The following is a 19,333-nucleotide window of genomic DNA, read 5'->3' as shown; positions in this document are numbered from 1 at the left end:
TCCAGGGACCCCTTCTTTGTCAACTCGCCTTCTTTGTCAAAGCAGCCTAAGCTCCTCCCATTCCAAATCCCAAACCCTTGATTTTTCTCCTGTCCTCTCCGTACTGAGGATGGATTCCCAAGACTGAAACCTAGAAGGGAGTGGCGGAGGTGGACAAGGCAGGACAAGAGACCGGGAGGAGCAGAGGATTTCTGCCGGCCAGTCACACTGGGTAAACCTGAAACTACGTCAAGGTAAGAGGCAAAGCCAGGTATGGCGGGAGAGGTCAGTTAAGAACACAATTCTGGCGCTGCCCTTAGGGAGTTCAGACCAATCAGGAGCCCCCATCAGACTATCCCCTCTTTCTCCACCCACCCTTTGTCCTTCTCGGTGCTTCTGGGCTTGAAGATTCTCAAAGAGGCAAGGCAGAAGCTCTGAGATAGTTTCCAAAATCAACCAAAGGCTGCTCTCAGATAGGGTGGAATCCTAAAAATGCGGGAACAGAGACATGGACTCCAGTGCCCCCTGCCCCGCCCCCTCTCCCAGGCAATTGGCAATTCGAACCCACTGGCGGGGATCTGCCACTGCCCACCGCTGATGCGCCACTCAGCCAAGACACCGGCTCCTTGGAGAGCGAGGCCTGCATCCGAGGACCCTAAGGAAGGACCACCAGGGACTTGAGGAGGGAATGATTTCCAGCAGAGAGAACAGAGAAAACGTCCCCAAATTACCATTTTTTTCTGGGCAGCATATGTTCCCTTAGGCTTAAAGGCGCTCATGTGTCTCTAGTCGAGTCTGAGTTCAAATGAGGTGTAAGCCGGAGTGCAGGAGGCTCCGAGTCAAACATAGAAATGAGGATATGAATAAATTGAGAACCTGGTCTATTCCTGGCCCAAAGGTGTGGATGTGGGTACGGGTGCAGGTGCTGCCCTCCAATAAAGGGCTATGATAGTCACAAGCAGAGATATTGCGGGCTGAGAGAGGGAGAGGGCACAATACCAGAGTTATTTGGGGATTTTTCCCAAGGTAGCCCTCAGGACAGTGCCAGAAGCTGCACAGTCATGCTCCCAGCTGTTGAAGCTTCTACCATTTTAACCAGAGACCACCTTCTTCCATCAGATTGGTTACTTGGGAAACATCCCCTCCCTGAACAACGCAACCTCCTGTTTGGCCTGAAGTAGCTATAGGCTAGAGGTTGCTGTCCCTGCCCCTTCTTTCTAGATACCCACCAGAAAGATGTAATCCCTGGAAGTACTCTTGCAGAAAAGGTGACTCTGGAGGAAAGATCCAGAGAGAAGGAGAAAGGAAATGAGGGAGGAGTGCTATGTCATATTAAATATTTATTGTTTTCTGCAGACTGACCTTGGAGTGATTCTCAAGCCGGGAAGGGCTGGTTTAGTGTTCAAGTTGCTGAGACCTTAGGCCAAGATGTTACAGAAATTACTTTGAGTCAAACAAAAATCAGTTTGTTATCCCTGGTCACCAATTCCAAGAGTTCAGGCTTCACACCATAGGATTCCAGTTAAGTGAACCAGAGGTTGAGGCAGTAAAGTTTTAACCAGGGGAAGAGAGGAGCCTTGGGTGTGTGAGAGGAGGGTGACAAGACTGGAGAAATGATAAAGACCATTATTGAAGCCAAAAGGAAGTGGTTTTGGGAAACCTGAAGATGCTGGGAGATTCGAGGGCTGATCCTGTTGAGGCAGAGTCCTGGCAATGGAGATTGGGTGAGGCATTGGCAAAACTAGAAGGGGGACCCAGGTGATGCAGGGTACGAGATGGGGTGCAGAAATCCATGGAGAGGACTGGCAGGTCTCAGTGTGAATCTCGGCATATCAGAAATTGGGCTTATGCTTCTTGAGTTCCACCATAAGGTGGTGAATGTTGATAAGCTCAGCTCTGGCAGGGAGAGCTCGGAGCTGGGGCTGGGACAGCACACGGTGGAAGCGATGATAGAGCTGGATCAGCTGGGTCAGGGCTCCCTGGTCAGAAAAAGTCACAGAGGAATCAGGCTGTGGGGTGGTGCTAATGATTATGATAGGAATCACATTTAGGATGCATCCAGATCTTTAGGCACAGGTAGCAGTTAAAAACAGAGGTTATTTAGATGATACCGAGCCCAGGGAAAAGAGGGGGAAATAATCAGCAATGGGGGATGGGAGCACATTACCTGAATGATACTGGTTCCATTTCTGAAGTTGGTGAAACTGCGCATTACATCCTGACTCAGAGACTCCACTGATGATTTCCAGGAACTACCAAAGCCACGAATCAGCTGAGTTACCCGGGCTGATGGCAGGGAAGAAAGAGAGAGTGCAGAGAGAGACCAGGCCAGGAGAAGTTCCACCCCACAAAGTCCTCCCCAAGGCAAGCTGTCCTCCTCATCAACCCCTCTTTCCTGGTGTTCTTCCAACCTGACCTCTCCTGCTCTGCTCATTCTTCTTACTCACCTTATCACTGAATGCATCATTAACACATTATTCTCATACCTTCTTCACCTCGAAGTCTCTCAGCCTGTCCACGCTCAATCAGAGCCTCAGCCTCCTTTACAAATGCCACCAGACCTCCAAAAGGAGGAGACAGCAACTCTTCAATGAATTCCTGGAGAAACAGACAGGCAAGCATACACACAGGGTCCAGTGTTCTGGTGTCAGTAGATTTTCCCAGTTCTGGCATCATGACTAAGTGCTTAGACACAGCAGAACAACTAAACTCTAGAAAGGTCACACATTTTCAGATATTGATGGTCTCATAAGAGTAGGGGAAATCTCCAAGAATTCTCCTCTTTAAAAACAAAAACAAAACTCTAAACTAAATTAAACTTAAGCTGGAAGCAGAGCAACAAGGAATTAGTCAAGGCTGGAGTCCAAGTGGGTGGGTAGTTGGGAGAGGCAGGGCCACTAGAAGGCAAACAGCCACGGCTCCTTTAATATCTGGAAACTGAACCTGACACCAACTTCAGGTGGGGAAGCTGGGCCTGGGTGTCTTGTGAGAGCCTCAAAGAGGCACCAATGTAGATCCAGATGAATGCATCTTTGAGCTATTGCAAAAGCAGAGGCAAATCCTTTTCAGAGGAAAATATTCTCAATCCTAATGCAAACCCATATGACTCCCACTGATTAAGGTCAAACAATGAACTTGAAGATCATCACATATATATGGAGGCACGCTCCCAAAAAAGTCAACAAACACAATAACAGTGGAATTAGACGACCAGGCAACTAGGGTAGAACTGTCAGGTACATAGCAGTTTGATGTGTTTTTTTTTTTTTTGGTACTGGGATTGAACCCAGGGGTGCTTAACCACTGAGCAACATCCCCAGCCCTTTTTATTTATTTATTTATTTATTTTTTTGAGACAGGGTCTCACTAATTTGCATAGGGCCTCACTGAGTTGCAGAGGTTGGCTTTGAACTTGCGGATACTCCTGCTTCAGCCTCCTGAGTCACTGGGATTATAGGTCTATGTCAACACACTTGGCTCAGCTGAATATTCAAAAATGAAATTTTTAAATATAAGGATGCAGACATAAAGATGAAAAATTAATAAGAACTCAACTAGGAATTGTCAGATTTGAAAAAGTGGAATTTTTTTTTTAGAAATGAATTAATTTTAAAAATCAACAGGTTAAACAGCAGACCAGCTATAACTGAAGAATGACACACTGATATGGAATTTATAATTGAAGAAATGACTCAGAATGCAGCACAGACAAGGAGCAGGAAATTTCTGAGACAGCAAAACATACAGAAATTTAACTAATGTGCCTAGGCAGTGATAACTGATAGCTATTGACATCACAAGAAGAGAGTCAAGATGACATTACAGGATCCTTCATGGAAGCACATACCAGTACCTCTTAAATATTCTTATTAAAAATCTAACTGAAATCTGATCAAGCCTTTCCATCTAACTACATATTTATGGGAAATACACAGATAGAGGAAGTTTAACCAACCATGAAATTCAATCAGCAAATTCTAGACTATACGTCAGTCTACATGACAAATGACTCAACAACTCAGTTTCCTCCACAAATAAGTTGTGGACGAGTAGGGGCAAAGATAGAAATCTATAGATTTTAAAAAAGGCATATTTGTGTCTTACAATTGCCCTGATATGAACCATGAATATCATTTATAACTGGTGAATCTGAATACTACTTTATGCAGACACTTTATTTTTTTATTTTTTTGAGTTACAGGGATTGAACCCAGGGCCTCTGCATGAAGTACTTTACCAATAGCTCCATCTCCAACCCTTTTTAAATTTCATTTTGAGACAGGGTCTTGCTAAGTTGCTGAGGCTAGCCTCAAACTTTTTCCTCTTCCCTCAGCCTCCTGAATAGCTGGATTTACAGTTGTGTGCAACCATACCTGGCACACACCTATAAGGACATATGTGAGGACATAGTCTGATAGTGATGAAGTGGTAATGATATATAAGATTAATTCAAAATAAGTAGGAGTAGAGAAGGAGGATGAGGATTGGATATCAGTACAATAAAACTGCTGGTGAGTTGTTATTGGGTGAAGATCAGTGGAGGTATTTGAGGGTTCATTGTGCTATCCTATAAACATATACATTTGAAGTTTTCCACAATAAAAAGTTAAATTAAAAAAAAAAAAGTGAGGCACTGAGCAACTCAGTAAGACCCTGTCTCTAAATAAAACACAAAACAAGGATGGAGATGTGGCTCAGTGGTTGAGTGCTCCTGAGTTTAAGCCCCAGTACCTCCCACTAAGTAAGTAAGTAAGTAAATAAATAAATAGAAGGGAATTAAAACAGGAGATAAATAAAAAAACAAATTTTAAAAACCTAAAAAAAAAAAAAAAAAACTAGTCATGGTAGAATGCAACTTTATAGTCTCAACTACTGGGGAAAATAACCTAGAAGTTTAAGGCCAACCTGGGCAACAGAGCAAGACCCTTTTAAGAGAAAGAGGGAGATGGCAGAGCACAGTGGGGCACACTGTAATCTCAGTGATTTAGGAGGCTGAAGCATGAGAACTGCAAATTCAAGGCCAGCCTCATCAACTCAGTGAGATCCTGTCTCAAAATAAAAAATAAGGGCTTGGGATATGGCTCAGTGCTAGAGCACCTGCCTGGCATGTGTGAGGCCCTGGGTTCAATCTCCAGGGTTTGATCCCCAGCATCACCAAAACAAAAAAATAAAAAATAAAAAGGGTTGGGGATGTAGCTCAGTGGTAGAGGACCCCAGGTTCAATTACCAGTACCAACCAATATTAAATAAATAAATAAAGGGGGGGATTGGGTGGTAGTTAGGGCTGTAGCTCAATGGTAAGTATGCCCATGACCCTAGGTTTGATCCCCAGCACCCAACAACATACCAAACAATAACAATAAGAAAAATCCCAGAGAGCCAAGATATGAACAGATGAAACTACTAGCCCATTTAAAAATACATTACTTGTATCTTTTCCACTCTTCCCTCAAAATATCCATTTATATCCACTGAGGGTTGCCAGGTAACTAATGTGAGACTTAGGGAGACAGACTTCAAGAAAGAATCTTTCTGGGGCTGGGGATGTGGCTCAAGCGGTAGCGCGCTCGCCTGGCATGCGTGCGGCCCGGGTTCGATCCTCAGAACCATATACAAACAAAGATGTTGTGTCTGCCGAAAACTAAAAAATAAATATTAAAAATTCTCTCTCTCTCTGCCGCTCTATTTCTCACTCTCTTTAAAAAAAAAAAAAAAAAGAATCTTTCTGTAATTAAGCCATCATTATTTACGATGTGATTTTGGACATAGATTAAATAACAAAATTCAACCTATATCATTGCCTAAATGCAATTATTCTCTCTCAACATTATAATAGTATAAGATCCAGGAAGTGGACTGCAAAGAAAAAATGAGCTAACTTGTGACAAGTCCATAAGTCACAAGCCACTTATTTTACAAAGCATGGGAAATCTGAACTAAAACAAGTAATAAGCATAAAATATGTACCAGGTTTTGGAGACTTTGTACTGGGAAAAAATTTAAACATATTATTACATTTTTTAACTGATTATAGGTTGAAATGATATTTTGATTAGAGTGGTTAAAACAAAAGGTTACTAAATTCATTTTACCTTCTTTCTTTTTTTTTTTTTTTTTCCATGTTTTTATTTTTTGCCATGCTGGGAATCATGAGTTCAAATCCAGCCTCGGCAAAAGTGAGGTGCTAAGCAACTCAGCAAGACCCTTTCACTAAATAAAATACAAAATAGGGCTGGGGATGTGGCTCAGTGGTTGCCCCTGAGTTCAATCCCCAGTACTGGATCAAACCCAGAGCTTTGTGCATGCTAGTAGGTACTTTGCCACTGAGCTATATTCCCAACCCCTAGATTTTTTTAATATGGCAACTAGAAAATTTTAAGTTACTTGAGGTGGCTGACAATGTGGCATGCATTGTATTTTATTGGACAGTACTTTCTATTTGTCCAGACTTGGATAAACTTTAAACTTTCTGTTCAGCAAAAGAGAATATTTGGTAGCAGAGGACTGGCCAGAGGGAAACAGGGCACTGGACTTAGGCTTTCCTACAAAGTACCAAACAGATGACAACTGAAAGACAGGGAGCATAGATGGCAGCTGGCTCCCATACTCAGTGCTACAGTGTGGATTGTGTATGTCCCCAAAAGGTCCATGTGTATGTGTTAAAGGTTTTGTCTCCAGGATGGCACTATTGGGAGGTGGTGAATGTTTTAAGAGCTGGGGCCTGGTGGGAAGTCTTTAGATCATTAGGGACAAGCCCTGCAAGGGAATTGTGGGACTCTGGGCTCTTTCTATCTCTCTCTCTCTTTTTTTTTTTTTTGCTTCCTGGCCATGAGGTAGAGTCATGTGCTTCTGCCATGATGAGCCTCACCACAAGCCCCAAATTAACAGGGTTAATCAGTCAGAGACTGGAACCTCCAAAATTGTGAGTCAAAATAAATCTTTTTTTTTTTTTTTTTTTAATTTTGGTGTTGGGATTTAACATAGGGTGATCCACCACTGAATCATTTTAGTTTTGAGACAGGGTTCATTAAGTTGCTGAGGGTGGCCTTGAATTTATGATCCTCCTTACCCATCTCTCAAATTACTGGGATTACAGGCATGCATCACCATGTCTGGCTCTTAACTTTTTTGGTGATACTAGGGATTGAACCCAGAACCTAGCACTTGCTAGGTAAGCAATCTACTACTGAGCTGCATCCCCAGCCCTTTTTATTTTTTATTTTATTTATTTATTTATTTACTTTGGTGCCAGGGATTGAACCCAGGGATGTTAACCACTTGAGCCACATCCCCAGCCCTTTTTCTTTTTTATTTAGAGACAGACAGGATCTTGCTAAGTTGCTGAGCCTGTCTTTAAACTTGTGGATCCTCCTGCCTCTGCCTCCTGAGCTGCTGGGATTACAGGTATGCACCAACATACCTGGCTTACTTTTTATTTTGAGATAGGGTCTTGCTAAGTGGCTGGGGCTGACTTCAAACCTGTGATCCTCCTGGGCAGTCTCCCAAAAATATGGGAAAAAAAAAAAAACTTCTGTCCTCATAAGTTAATTGTTTCATCTTGGTACAGTGATGGAGAGTTGACCAACCTGCCTGGCAAATCCAATGGTACCTCAATGTGAAGGTGAGTTGACATTCCCTCTAATCACAATAACTGTTCCAGTGAGTATAAATGTTTCCTTTCTCATCCAATTACATGCTTATAAAAAGGGAATAGACTTGAAAAATCTAACCTAGAACTAATCAGATTCCCAGGAAGAGAAAAAAAGGAAAGGATGCAGGATATCTTTCAAAAGATATTATGAATTTCTGAATAAATTTAAAAACATAAATTTGGGGCTGGGATTGTGGCTCAGCGGTAGAGCACTCACCTAGCATGCGCAGGGCCCTGGGTTCAATCCTCAGCACCATATAAAAATAAATGAATGGAATAAAGGTATTGTGTCCAACTACAACTAAAAAAATAAATATAAAAAAAAAACCTGGGCTGGGGATGCGGCTCAAGTGGTAGCGCACCCGCCTAGCATGCGTGCGACCCGGGTTCGATCCTCAGCACCACATACAAACAAAGATGTTATGTCCGCCGAAAACTAAGAAATAAATATTAAAAATTCTCTCTCTCTCTCTCTCTCTCTCTTTCTTAAAAAAAAAACACCCAAAAAACATAAATTCAAAGATACAAGAAGCCACATCAAGACATACTGTAGTTAAACTTCAGAATACCAAAGAAAAAAAAAACTTTCAAAGCAGAGACAACAGATTGCCTACAAAGAAAAACATGGTTTCTCTGAAGCAATGATGTAAGCCAGAAGACAGTGGACAACATCTTCTGAGTGTTGAGAGAAAACAACTGTTAACTTAGAATCTGACAGTAAACTAGCAAAAATCTTTCCTTAACAAAGATGAAATACAGACATTTATATAAGTACAAAAACAAGGTTTACCATTAACAAATTTCCAATAAAGGAACTTCTAAAAGATCTACTTCAGGAAGAAGAAAAATGATACCCACAGAAAAATCTTTTATTTTAAGAAGAAATAGTAACACTGGGCATGGTGGCACACACCTGTAATCCCAGCAACTCAGGATGCTGAGGCAGGAGGATTGCAAGTTTGAGGCCAGCCTCAGCAACATGGTGAGACCCTGTCTCAAAATAAAAATAAAAAGGGCTGGGGGGATAGGCTGGAGTTGTAGCTCAGCAGTAAAGTGCTTACCTCGAATATGTGAGGCACTGGGTTCAATTCTCAGCACCACATATAAATAAATAAATAAATAAAATAAAGGTCTATCAACAACTAAAACAAACAAACAAACAAAAAAGGGGTGGCTAAGAGTGTAGCTTAGTGGTGGAACACCCCTGGGTTCAAGCCCTAGTACCATCAAAAAAAAAAAAAAAAGAAGAAGAAGAAGAAAAACTGAAACATACACATGAATATCTAAATATTACTAGTATAAAATACAAAAATTTGGGCTGGGGATGTGGCTCAAGCGGTAATGCGCTCATCTGGCATTCACGGGGCACTGGGTTTCATCCTCAGCACCACATAAAAATTAAAAAAAAAATAAAGATGTTGTGTCCATTGAAAACTGAAAAATAAATATTAAAAAAATTCTCTCTCTCTTAAAAAAAATAAAATACAAAAATTAAACTAGAATAGAAATAAAATACTGGTCAATAATTAGCAATGGAAGGCAGAAGAGAAGTGACTGGAAGAGTAAAGCATTTAAAATTTTTTGGGGGGCTGGGGATGTGGCTCAAGCAGTAGCGCGCTCGCCTGGCATGCGTGCGGCCAGGGTTCGATCCTCAGCACCACATACAAAGATGTTGTTGTCGGCCGAAAACTAAAAAATAAATGTTGAAAATTCTCTCTCTCTCTCTCTCTCTCTCTCTCTCTCTCTCTCTCTCTCTCTCTCTCCTCTCACTCTCTCTTAAAAAAATAAAATAAAATAAATAAATAAAATTTTTTTTGGTACCAGGGATAAAACCCAGAGGTGCTTAACCATTGAGCCACATTCCAGCCCTTTTCATTTTTTATTTTGAGGCAGTGTCTTACTAAATTGCTTAGTATGGGCCTCACTAAATTGCTCAGGTTGGTATCGAACTTACAATCCTCCTGTCTTAGCCTACTGCATCACTGGGATTACAGGCATGCACTTCTGTGCCCAGCTAAAATGTCTATATATTATTATATATTATATATACACACACTATATGTCTATATATTATTATATATTATATATACACACACACTATATGTCTATATATTATTTTAGAGAGCATTTAATATGAAGTTTAGGTGTTAAGCTAAATGCAAGGTAAATTTGTGTGCGTGTGTGCGTGTGTTGCTGGGGATTGAACCCATGACCTTGTGCATACAAGGCAAGGACTCTACCAACTGAGCTATATCCCTAGCCCATTTCTTTTTTTTTTTTTTTTTGGTACCAGGGATTGGTACCAAAAAGCACCAGGGGTGCTTAACCACTGAGTCACATCCCCAGTCCTTTTTTATATTTTATTTAGAGATAGGGTCTCAGTGAGTTGCTTAGAGCCTTGCTAAATTGCTGGCTTTGAATTTGCAATCTTCCTGCCTCAGCCTCCTGAGCCACTGGGATTACAGGTGTGTGCCACTGTGCCCAGCATGCAGGGTATATTTTAAAGAACAATTCTAAAAGAATAGAGTACAAAATTAGAGAAAAAATAATGTAATAAGAACTTAGGCAAGATGAAGACAATGGACAAACAGAAAAATAAAGATGATAAATAAAAGTCTAAATGTAACATCAATCCCAATAAACATAAATGAATTTAAATCATAAGTTAAAAGGCAGAGTTAATCCCACTGAATTTTTTAAAACTTCCACCTATATGTTATTCACAAAAGATACTTAACATGTGAAAACACAAAAAGAGGCTGGGGTTGAGGCTCAGAGGTAGATGCTCGCCTAGCATGCATGAGGCACTGGGTTTGATCCTTAGCACCATGTAAATGTAAAATAAAGATACCGTGTCCACCTAAAACTTAGGAATAAATATTTAAAAAAAAAAGAAGAAAACACAAAAATATTAAAAGAATGGAAACAAATTAACAGACAAATATTTAGCAAATATAGCTGACAGAGCTATCTTCTTATCAAACATAATAGACATGAAGACAAAAAAAAGTATTAAGGCACAAAGGCTCTTATAATAACAATAAAATGTAACAATTCTAAACTTTTTTTTTTTTTTAATACTGGGGATTGAACCCAGGAGTGTTTTACCACTGAACTACGCTCCAATTCTTTCTATTTTTTATTTTATGATAGTCTAAGTTGCTAAGACTGGCCTTAAACTTGTGATTCTCCTGCCTCAGCCTCCCAGGTTGCTGGCATTACAGGCATGGGCCAATGTGCCTGGCTCTAACCATTCTAAACTTTTAAAAATTTACATAAGATAAGCTAAAGCTTATTTAAAAGTAATATTTGATAGAAATATATAGAGACAAAGAGACAAATCCATGCATTTTATTTCCCTCAACTATTGATAAGAAAATAAAAATATAACCAAGTGGGGCATAGTGGTAGACACCTGTAATCCCAGATTGAAAAAGGAGGAGACGAATTCAAGGCCAGCCTAGACAATTTACCAAGATTCTGTCTCAAAATAAAAAAGGGCTGGGGGTGCTGGGATTGTAGCTTAGTGGCGGAGCATTTGCCTCGCACATGTGAGGCACTGGGTTCGATCCTCAGCACCACATAAAAATAAAAATAAACAAAATAAAGATATTGTCTCCATGTATAACTAAAAAAAAAAAAAAAAAAAAAAAAGGCCTGGCCATGTATTTTAGTGGCAGAATGGTAGAGCACTTACCTAGCACACATTAGCCTCTAGGTTCAAACCCAAATACTGTAAAAACAAACCCTGTGAATCTGTTTTTATCACACTCAAAAATATAAATATCACATTCAAAAATATAAATAATTATTATTTTGGCATACATATAGCTACATTTTTATTTTGCTTTTAAGTTTTCTTTTATAACTTTATTTCTAAAGCAAGAGCATGAGGGGGAAATACCCACACAACAGTGGGAATCAAGAAAATTCTAAATACAACACTTAGGTTATATTTGATACCTCTGCATAAGAAGTAGGGGGTGGGATGAAGAGGAATTCAAATTTTGATATTGATTTTTGCCAAGGTTTGTTGGATTATGTGATGAATTTGTAGTTGTTCATATCATTAAATAAGTAAATTAGTTAAATTAAATAGATGAAGTTGGGTGCTATGGTACAGGAGACTGAGGCGGGAGGAACAAAAATTCAAGACCAGTCTGGGAAATTCAGCAAGACCCTATTTTAAAATAAAAATTTACAAGGTTCCAGGATGTATCTCAGTGCTAAACTGACCATGGGTTCTATTCCAGTACCACCAAAAAATTAAAAAATTAAATAGATCAATATCATACTGTGAATCCAGAAGTTTAAATTAAAATTCTACGTACCTGAAGTTCATACCCCCAACCCACACACTAAACTGAATACAGCACACAACACTGTCCCTTCCCTTTCCCCATCCCCCACCTGTGTCCGAGCATTGAGCAGCTGCTGGAAACTCTCCACCTCTTTGCTGTCGTCTGCAGCCCGCTCCTAAAGGAAGAAAAAATGAAAAGTCCAGTTTGGGAGAGCAGTCCTTTACTACAGGATGGTCCACATTTCAGACACTGTGCCAGACTCCCTAGAGTAAAACATGGAAGAAGCACACAGACATCACCTTCTGCCCTTCCAAAGTAAACAGAGCCCTAGGGGAACCCAAACTCTGTGGGTGGGGAAACGGGCAGGAAGAGAATCCATTACCATCAGCACACCCAGCATCATGTCATAGTTGTTGATCAGAAACACAAGCTGCTCCTTCCTTGAGGAGAACTCAGCTGCCACTCGGAGAACAAAATTCTCCACCTCCACCTGAAAAAGTCAAAAGGACACAGTGACACAATACAACAAGGTCATCCAACCCCTCTTCATGCTTTGCTGCTGGAAAGTCACTCCTGCACTATAGAAGTCACCTGGAGCTGTCCCAGCAGCTGCATGGTCCGTTCATTGGGAATCGTCTGATTGATGCTGACAAGAGCTGAGGAAAACTCTGCATATCGGCGTGTGATCTTAGAGAAAGAGGGGAGAAGAATCACACCAGCCCAACCAACATGACCTCCCCGCTCCTTTCACCAACCAACCTCCATATGGCTCCCACCTCCAATGCCTCCTACCAACAGTGCTCAACCCACTGTGAGTCTGACCATACTCAGACTGTCCCCTTACATGGTGTGGTCCACAACTGTGACAGTGGCAGCCCCATAGTAAGCTTACAGCCCTGTCCTCTAGACCCTCTTTGGTACCCTTGCTCTCCCTCACATAGTGGGGCCGAGTATCCAGACCCCCAAGGCGCTGGGGGTCAGTGCTTCGAACGCTCTGGACATTCATCTCTAATATCAGCTCAAACCGTGGCCACAGTAAGGCAAGCACCTGTTCCCAGTACCTGTGGGCTTAAACAGAATCAGAGGTCAGCTGGCAAGAAATGTTAGGGGGTAGGGAGGGAATAGGGCATCCTTCAGGTTGATGGATATTGGGGTGCCGGGTGTATATGAAAGGTATGTCAGAAAATAGCAGTGCTGCCTCTGGAGCAGACAAATGGGAACAAGGATCCATGACATCAGGTCAGGAGAAGCCCAAAGTTCACACAAAGAATTCAAGGTCTGCAGAGCCTCAAGAACCAGAACTCAGTGACCTGTCCAGGGCAGGAACATCCCTCTTTGCTGCAATGTTGCGGAACCGAAGAACAATATGGATACAGAGGAAAACAGCAATGGCATCGTAGCAGTCAGCCAGATAGGACTCCAGGTGTTTCTGTTAGAAATAAGCAGAGGATTAAAAGAGAATGCTAGTTAATTTGTTGTTCCCATTTATTATGGACACATAAATACATGTGTCTTTGGGGATGAGGAACTGGGCAGGAAAAGACCTAAGAGGGAAATACTTCTTCCTTGGTTGGCCACTTGTTCACCAGGGTCTCAAATCACAAGCCTATCATAGTTCAGGGCTCAGATTGGGTTATCAGAGCACCAAGATTTAGAGGCCTCTCAGTTTCAGGGTACAACTGCCCGCCTTTGAATCAGCAGTAGGGACAGTATCAGAGGCCCAAACTCTTGAGAATTTCTCATGAGAAGTCACATCTGAGTATAAGGCTTAGACATTTTAAAACAAGGGGATCCTGGTTTTAGTCAGTACTTGAGTTATAACCCCATCAGGTGCTGATGAGGACTGAAGAGACAGGGGTTCAAGAGTCAAGGAAATAAGGATCTCACCAGGGTCATGCTGAGCGTACGGCCCATGACAGCATGAAATAGGTCGTGCGCAGCTGGGCCAGACACCACAAAAAATTCACAGATGAAAAGATATTCACGGCAGGAATTGTCTAGGAGGGCATAGTGCTGGCTGCGGAAGAGGGCCTCAAATGGATACTAGGAGGGGAGGACAAAGGAGAGATGGATCCAACACTGACTCTCCACCAACACAGCTGGAAACTCAACAAACCTGGGTGATAAACTCAGCAGACCCTTCCCATCCAATCTCAGTCCAGGCTGGGAAAGACTCTAAACTGGCAGGTACAGGACACAAGAGGAAGTGCTCACCTCACCTGCTTCTGTAACTCCTGCATCCACCTCAACCACTGCCTCAAAACAGTCATTCCCCTTAACCATTCACTCCCTCCACATGCCCTGAAGTCTATGGCTCCCAACCCCTCTCACATCACAGCAGACCAGAGGGATGGGAGAAGGCCATTCTAAGGGGATTAATACAGGGCCCACAGGCTGAAGTTTTGCCCCAGGTCTGGCCTTCCCTTCCCAGAGTCCTCTTCACAACTGAAGCTCATTCCTCCTCATACCCTCTGCTCTCCCCGCTGGGCTGTGTGGGGCACCAGGATGGGAGCCTCAAGCTCAGTAGGAGAGATGACAGAGCCACGGGTGCCCAGGGTGAAGATGGTGTTCCTGCTACGGAGGGATGGCTTCGAGAAGAATCGTGAGAAGGGTCAGAGTCAGGGAAAACAATGGGAGTACAATGGTACCCAAAGATTCAGAACCTCTGGGGATGCCAGGCAGCCAGACAAAGCCTACACATCCCTCTTTCCATGCCTGGGGCCCCATTTCAGATGACCTCTATGAATGAGCTTCTACACCTTCTAGAATCAATATGCAAAACTAGGTGTCAAAATGATGTATGGGCTGGAGTTGTGGCTCAATGGTAGAGTGCAGAACTAGCACATGTGAGGCGATGGGTTCAATCCTCAGCACCACATAAAAATAAATAAACAAAATAAAGGTATTGTGTGCAACTACAACTAAAAAATATATATTTCCCCTCCCAAAAAAAGATTATACACATTTTTCTGGGAGGGAGGCCATAGCTTTCATCATATTCTCAAAGGTTTTGCCCCACAGTAAAAAGGTAAGAAGCAGTGCCTTGGTGGCTGGAGCCAGAAGTTTCATGCTCCCAAGGCCTTGCATGAGAGTTCTCAGCTCCAAGGATATCTTTCTTCGCTGTATCTTCCACACCCATTAGATCATCTTTCTCAGCGACTTCCTCATACTAGAGAGAAGAAATAAAAGAGCTGGTAACCATCTCTTATAATAGTGCAAGAAAAAAAAATCCCTGTCCCTCCTTGCTCAGAGCTGTCCCTGTCTCCTAGTCCATGTGTCCAGAACTACCTCTTCCTCCTTGGCCTTACCTGCACCTTCATGAGCCGCCCAAGGTAAGAGCGGTAATAAGACAGGTAGATCTTGCTCAGCGTCTCCACATACTCATCCCTGATTTCCTTTGCTGTTGCTCGTTCATTGCCCAGTAGGAACTGATAAAAGAATCTGTAAAGGCCAGAGATAGGTCAGTCTTTCTGTTTTCCCCAAAAAAGACGCCTGCACTGGGCTACTCAAAAGTTCAGAAGCCATCCCATGCCCTTCCTTGGGGTGATGACCTGTACTTCAGTAGGGCTGTCTGAGGGATCTGATAGTTGGTCATTGGTTTCCTGAAGGAATAAATCTTCTGGAGGATGAACTCTCGGATCTTCGTCACTGCCTAGATACAAGTAATCAAACACAGGGCATGAAGTTGTAACCCTTTTACTGTGCAGGATAAACAAGGAAAAGTGAAAAATACTAAATATATGACAAAGGGTAGAGAATATTTCTTAGTATCCTGTCATATTTTCGGGGAAACCCAGAGAAACAAAGATGAGATCTCCTAGGAAGAGGCAAGGTGATGTTTCCAAGGAGGCCAGTTCTAATAGCCTTTGAGGTATCCCCTACCTTGACCCGGAGCCGATCGAGCACACCTCTGACATCTGCACAGGCTGCAGTGCCTCTAGCCTCCTGCTCCCTGACTGCAGCTGCCTTGGCATCCAGCTCCTGCAACTGTTCCAGGAATCTAGGCTCTGTCACTGGAGCCTCTAGAATTGCCCTGGGTAGGGAGGATGGGTGGGATGGATTAGAAGGGAAGTCCAGATGTCTCTAAACCTGACCCAAACAGTACCTAGCCTCGTCCTCTCCACCTTCTTACAGTGTCTCACATAGTCTAGATGTATGTACAACAAAGGTTTCTACTCCTAGATCTCCACTTCATACACACCTAAACCTTGGGCCCCCTCCCTTCATGACTGACCTTGGATCATTCCTAATCTGTGATGCCTAGAACATAAAATGAGGTTAGAAATGACTATCAACCTACTCACTAATTTCTAGAGGAACAGAATGACTTGAGCCAGGAGACTCAGGTGGTAAATAGGGAAGGTCACCCCGGCCCATCTACCTGCTATAGACATTCTGACCTTTCAAACCAGTGACTCACGTGACCAGAGCAGAGGGCACCACCAGACCATCAACAAGCTCCCCAAGTTTCCCCCGAACTGCCTGGCGGTTTCGAAGTCGAATGTTCATGGCTCCTGACTGTTCCTGCAGTATCCGGATCTCAGAGCTGATGGAGCTGAGGTCACTCTGAAAAGCTCCTAACATCTGCTCCATGCGCTGAGGGAATAGTATAAGATGTGGCTAGAGTGTCACAAGTTTGGTAGAGGACAAGTAGACCACCTGAGTCTCTTGGTAAATAGTCTAGTATCTACCAGTCCACGAGGGTGGCAGAAGATACTCCAAAGGACACAGGAAAATAACTTGAGTTATAGCAGTAAAACCAAAAAAGTCTATTCGAAGTCATCCTGAAAGTGACCCTCACCTGGGGTCACTGAAGATAATGATCTAAAGAATGGCACGAGACCATAATCAGGTTCAGAGTTATAAGAGGTCACAGGCGAAGGTTACTAACCTCCAGGACAGCATCACAGGCTGTGATCTGGTTGTGCAGAGATGCTATATTCTCACTCTCTTGGATATCTAATCCACAAAAGTCAAGGGCCTCATAGTGAAGATAGAGATCCTCAGACCTGTGGTACATCACCAATTTCTCCCTGAAGTAACTGAAAACCTCAGAAAGAAAATGTCAGCCACAGCTGGGCAGTCTGCACCACACCCACAAAATCCCCAAGTCAATAACAATGTCTTTTCCCTTTGCTGGAGGATACAATCCCGAATGGATTTCTGCTCAATCTGTTGCAGCTCCAGTTCAACCTGCTTTGAGTAGTGGCGTAGATCCACACCCTGGGAGAACATAAATATGACAGGTCAGGAAAAAATCACAGTGAAGGGACACCAGAACAGAATCAGAAAAGGACAAGAGGGTAAGACACCAAGGTGATATTGTAAGAGCAAGAGATTATTTTCTTCTTTGGGGGAGTGAAGAGGGAAGGGAAAGATTAATAGTGTAGACACTCACCGTTTTGAGAGCTTCCTTCACTAACTCATCCTCCAGATTTGCCTGAATGTGAACTGGAAATAGAAGTTTATCATAAGGTCCAGTGCCACAGCTTCTTCTCCCCACGTTGAGCGTCAGAACATCAGTCCCTGTACTATTGCTTCTAACCCTATGCCTCTCAGATTACAGGTATAATCCTCTCAGATCGTTTCCCTTTCTGCTATTTCAGTTTCTTGTGGTCAACCATGAACCCAAATAGAAAATTTCAGAATAAACAATTCATAAATTTTAAATTGTATGCCATTCTGAGTAACTTAATGAAATCTTGTGCCATCCTGTTTTATTCCAGGATGTGAATCATCCCTTTGTCCAGCGTATCCATGCTATATATGCTACCAGCCACATAGTTACTTAATAGCCTTATCAATTATCAGATCAATTGTCTATTTATGGAAGGTTATTCAAATAACCCTTATTTTACTAAGTGAAGGCCCCAAAATGCAAGAGTAGTGAAGCTGGTGATTTTATTACAACATAGTTACAAATTGCTCTATCATTAGTTATTGTTAATATTTCACTATGCTTAACTTATAGGTATGCATATACAGGAAAAAACATAGTATGTATAAGGTTTGGTACCAGGGCTCATCTACTAGACACAGGAAAGTCCTGTAACATATTCCCAGAGGATAAGAGGAACTAGCGAACTCTGATCCTACCCTATGCCATTACTTACCATCTACTTCATCCAGGATGAACTCATCAGAGGTGATATCCAACTCCCCAAGTTGCAGTGTCTCCTGAAGCCCAGGACCACCCCCCTGGGAAGGGATACAATAATGAGAAGGGGATACAGGAGAGAGGAGAACAAAATATAATTGGATCTCCCTAATCCCTTAAGTGAAGGGAGGGTGTTTTTAGTGGGAAACCGTAAGTACTAAATCAAGAACTTCTAATTATTACAATGTACTCTCCTTTGGGCTAAAGGGTACCAAAAAAAAAAAAATTAGGCAATCTATGAAGACAGTGGAGGTGTCCAAAATCAGGAAAAATAGAAATCGCAGAGGAATGAGCAAAACTTGCATTTCACTTTAGTACCCTCAAACTCATGATATCTCAGCAGTTCTATCATACTTCTGGGGAACCCCAGACTTCCTAGAATTGTCAGCACATAATGTTCACCTGTACACTAGGTGGAGTCTTACACATACTTATTCATCTAATCCTAACGACTACCTATTTGGTAAGTCCTCTTATTTTCTCCACTTTATGGAGAAGTGGTGGAAGGTGATGGCAGAGAGCATGGTTAATTTGCCCAAGAACACATATGTCTAAGTAGCAGAGGGTGGAATTAGAACCCAGGCAGTCTGGCTGCAGAGGCTATGTTCTTAAGATTTATACTAGTTTGTTTCACTATTTTACAAAAGAAAAAAATTATATATATATATATATAATATATATGAATGCGAAATTGAGACTGTGCTCCTGGAACCTGAGTTCCAGCCATCCTAGTCCCCACTGAGGCTCGGGTCCTATCCCAAGGATGGGTATGAGGAGCCAAACACATAGCATCACCGGTGGCAGGCAAGCTCCAACCCTGGGCTTAAACTCGACCCAGATCTTTCGGACACGAGGACGACCGGACGAGACTACGGAGGACCAACAGCCCCGCGCTCTCACCAGCGGGCCCTCCTCTTCCTCCATATCTAAGGTCCCAGCCCGCAACACCATCTCCCGGGCAGCTGCCGCCATGGTCGCCGCGGCGGCCATTCCCCGCAGCCTCACTTCCGGCAGCTGTCAGTCCCAGTGAGGCCGTTCCCGAAGTAGAACTACAAGTCCCAGAGTGTCTTGCAAAGCACAAAATGGTTCCCAGGTATTTGAGTTAGATTGTATGGCTTCAGCTTTCCCCTTTCAGCTCTGACCACTCAAGCGCGAAGAGAAAATTTGGAAATCTTGAGCATAGTCTCGCGCCGGAACTTTCTCTGCTTTTATATTCAGGAACTTTACGCCGGGAAAGGCCACACC

At 42.6% G+C, this 19,333-nt stretch overlaps 1 protein-coding gene across 1 annotated transcript; it reads right to left on the bottom strand.

Annotated features, from left to right (window-relative positions):
• Positions 1-1,306: 1,306 nt before the first annotated feature.
• Positions 1,307-19,330, bottom strand: Vps52 (VPS52 subunit of GARP complex). Its single transcript, XM_005318823.5, has 20 exons — positions 18,989-19,330; positions 18,045-18,129; positions 17,330-17,382; positions 17,079-17,154; positions 16,823-16,890; positions 16,352-16,527; positions 15,814-15,964; positions 15,483-15,583; positions 15,240-15,372; positions 15,043-15,100; positions 14,400-14,533; positions 13,819-13,974; positions 13,242-13,360; positions 12,869-12,992; positions 12,523-12,618; positions 12,314-12,421; positions 12,041-12,106; positions 2,466-2,577; positions 2,147-2,265; positions 1,307-1,958 (listed from the first exon to the last, which is right to left on the bottom strand). The coding sequence occupies exons 1-20, from the start codon at positions 19,076-19,078 to the stop codon at positions 1,812-1,814; spliced, it is 2,172 nt and encodes a 723-aa protein (XP_005318880.1). The 5' UTR covers positions 19,079-19,330; the 3' UTR covers positions 1,307-1,811.
• Positions 19,331-19,333: the final 3 nt, after the last annotated feature.

Source organism: Ictidomys tridecemlineatus, chromosome 8 (assembly GCF_052094955.1).
Source record: "Ictidomys tridecemlineatus isolate mIctTri1 chromosome 8, mIctTri1.hap1, whole genome shotgun sequence".
Lineage (NCBI taxonomy): Eukaryota > Metazoa > Chordata > Mammalia > Rodentia > Sciuridae > Ictidomys > Ictidomys tridecemlineatus.
The sequence above is the reverse complement of the archived record's forward strand: the minus strand, read 5'-3'. Positions and strand labels throughout refer to the sequence as shown.

What these genes read in the sequence shown, in the direction of transcription:
- Vps52 (XM_005318823.5), bottom strand. Translation starts at nt 19,078, where the DNA reads ATGGCCGCCGCGGCGACCATGGCGGCAGCTGCCCGGGAGATGGTGTTG. An exon ending in TCGATCGGCTCCGGGTCAAG is followed by an intron (nt 15,584 to 15,813) that starts GTAGGGGATACC and finishes ACTTGTATCTAG; the next exon opens with GCAGTGACGAAGATCCGAGA. An exon ending in TGGATACTCGGCCCCACTAT is followed by an intron (nt 12,619 to 12,868) that starts GTGAGGGAGAGC and finishes TCTTTCTCTAAG; the next exon opens with ATCACACGCCGATATGCAGA.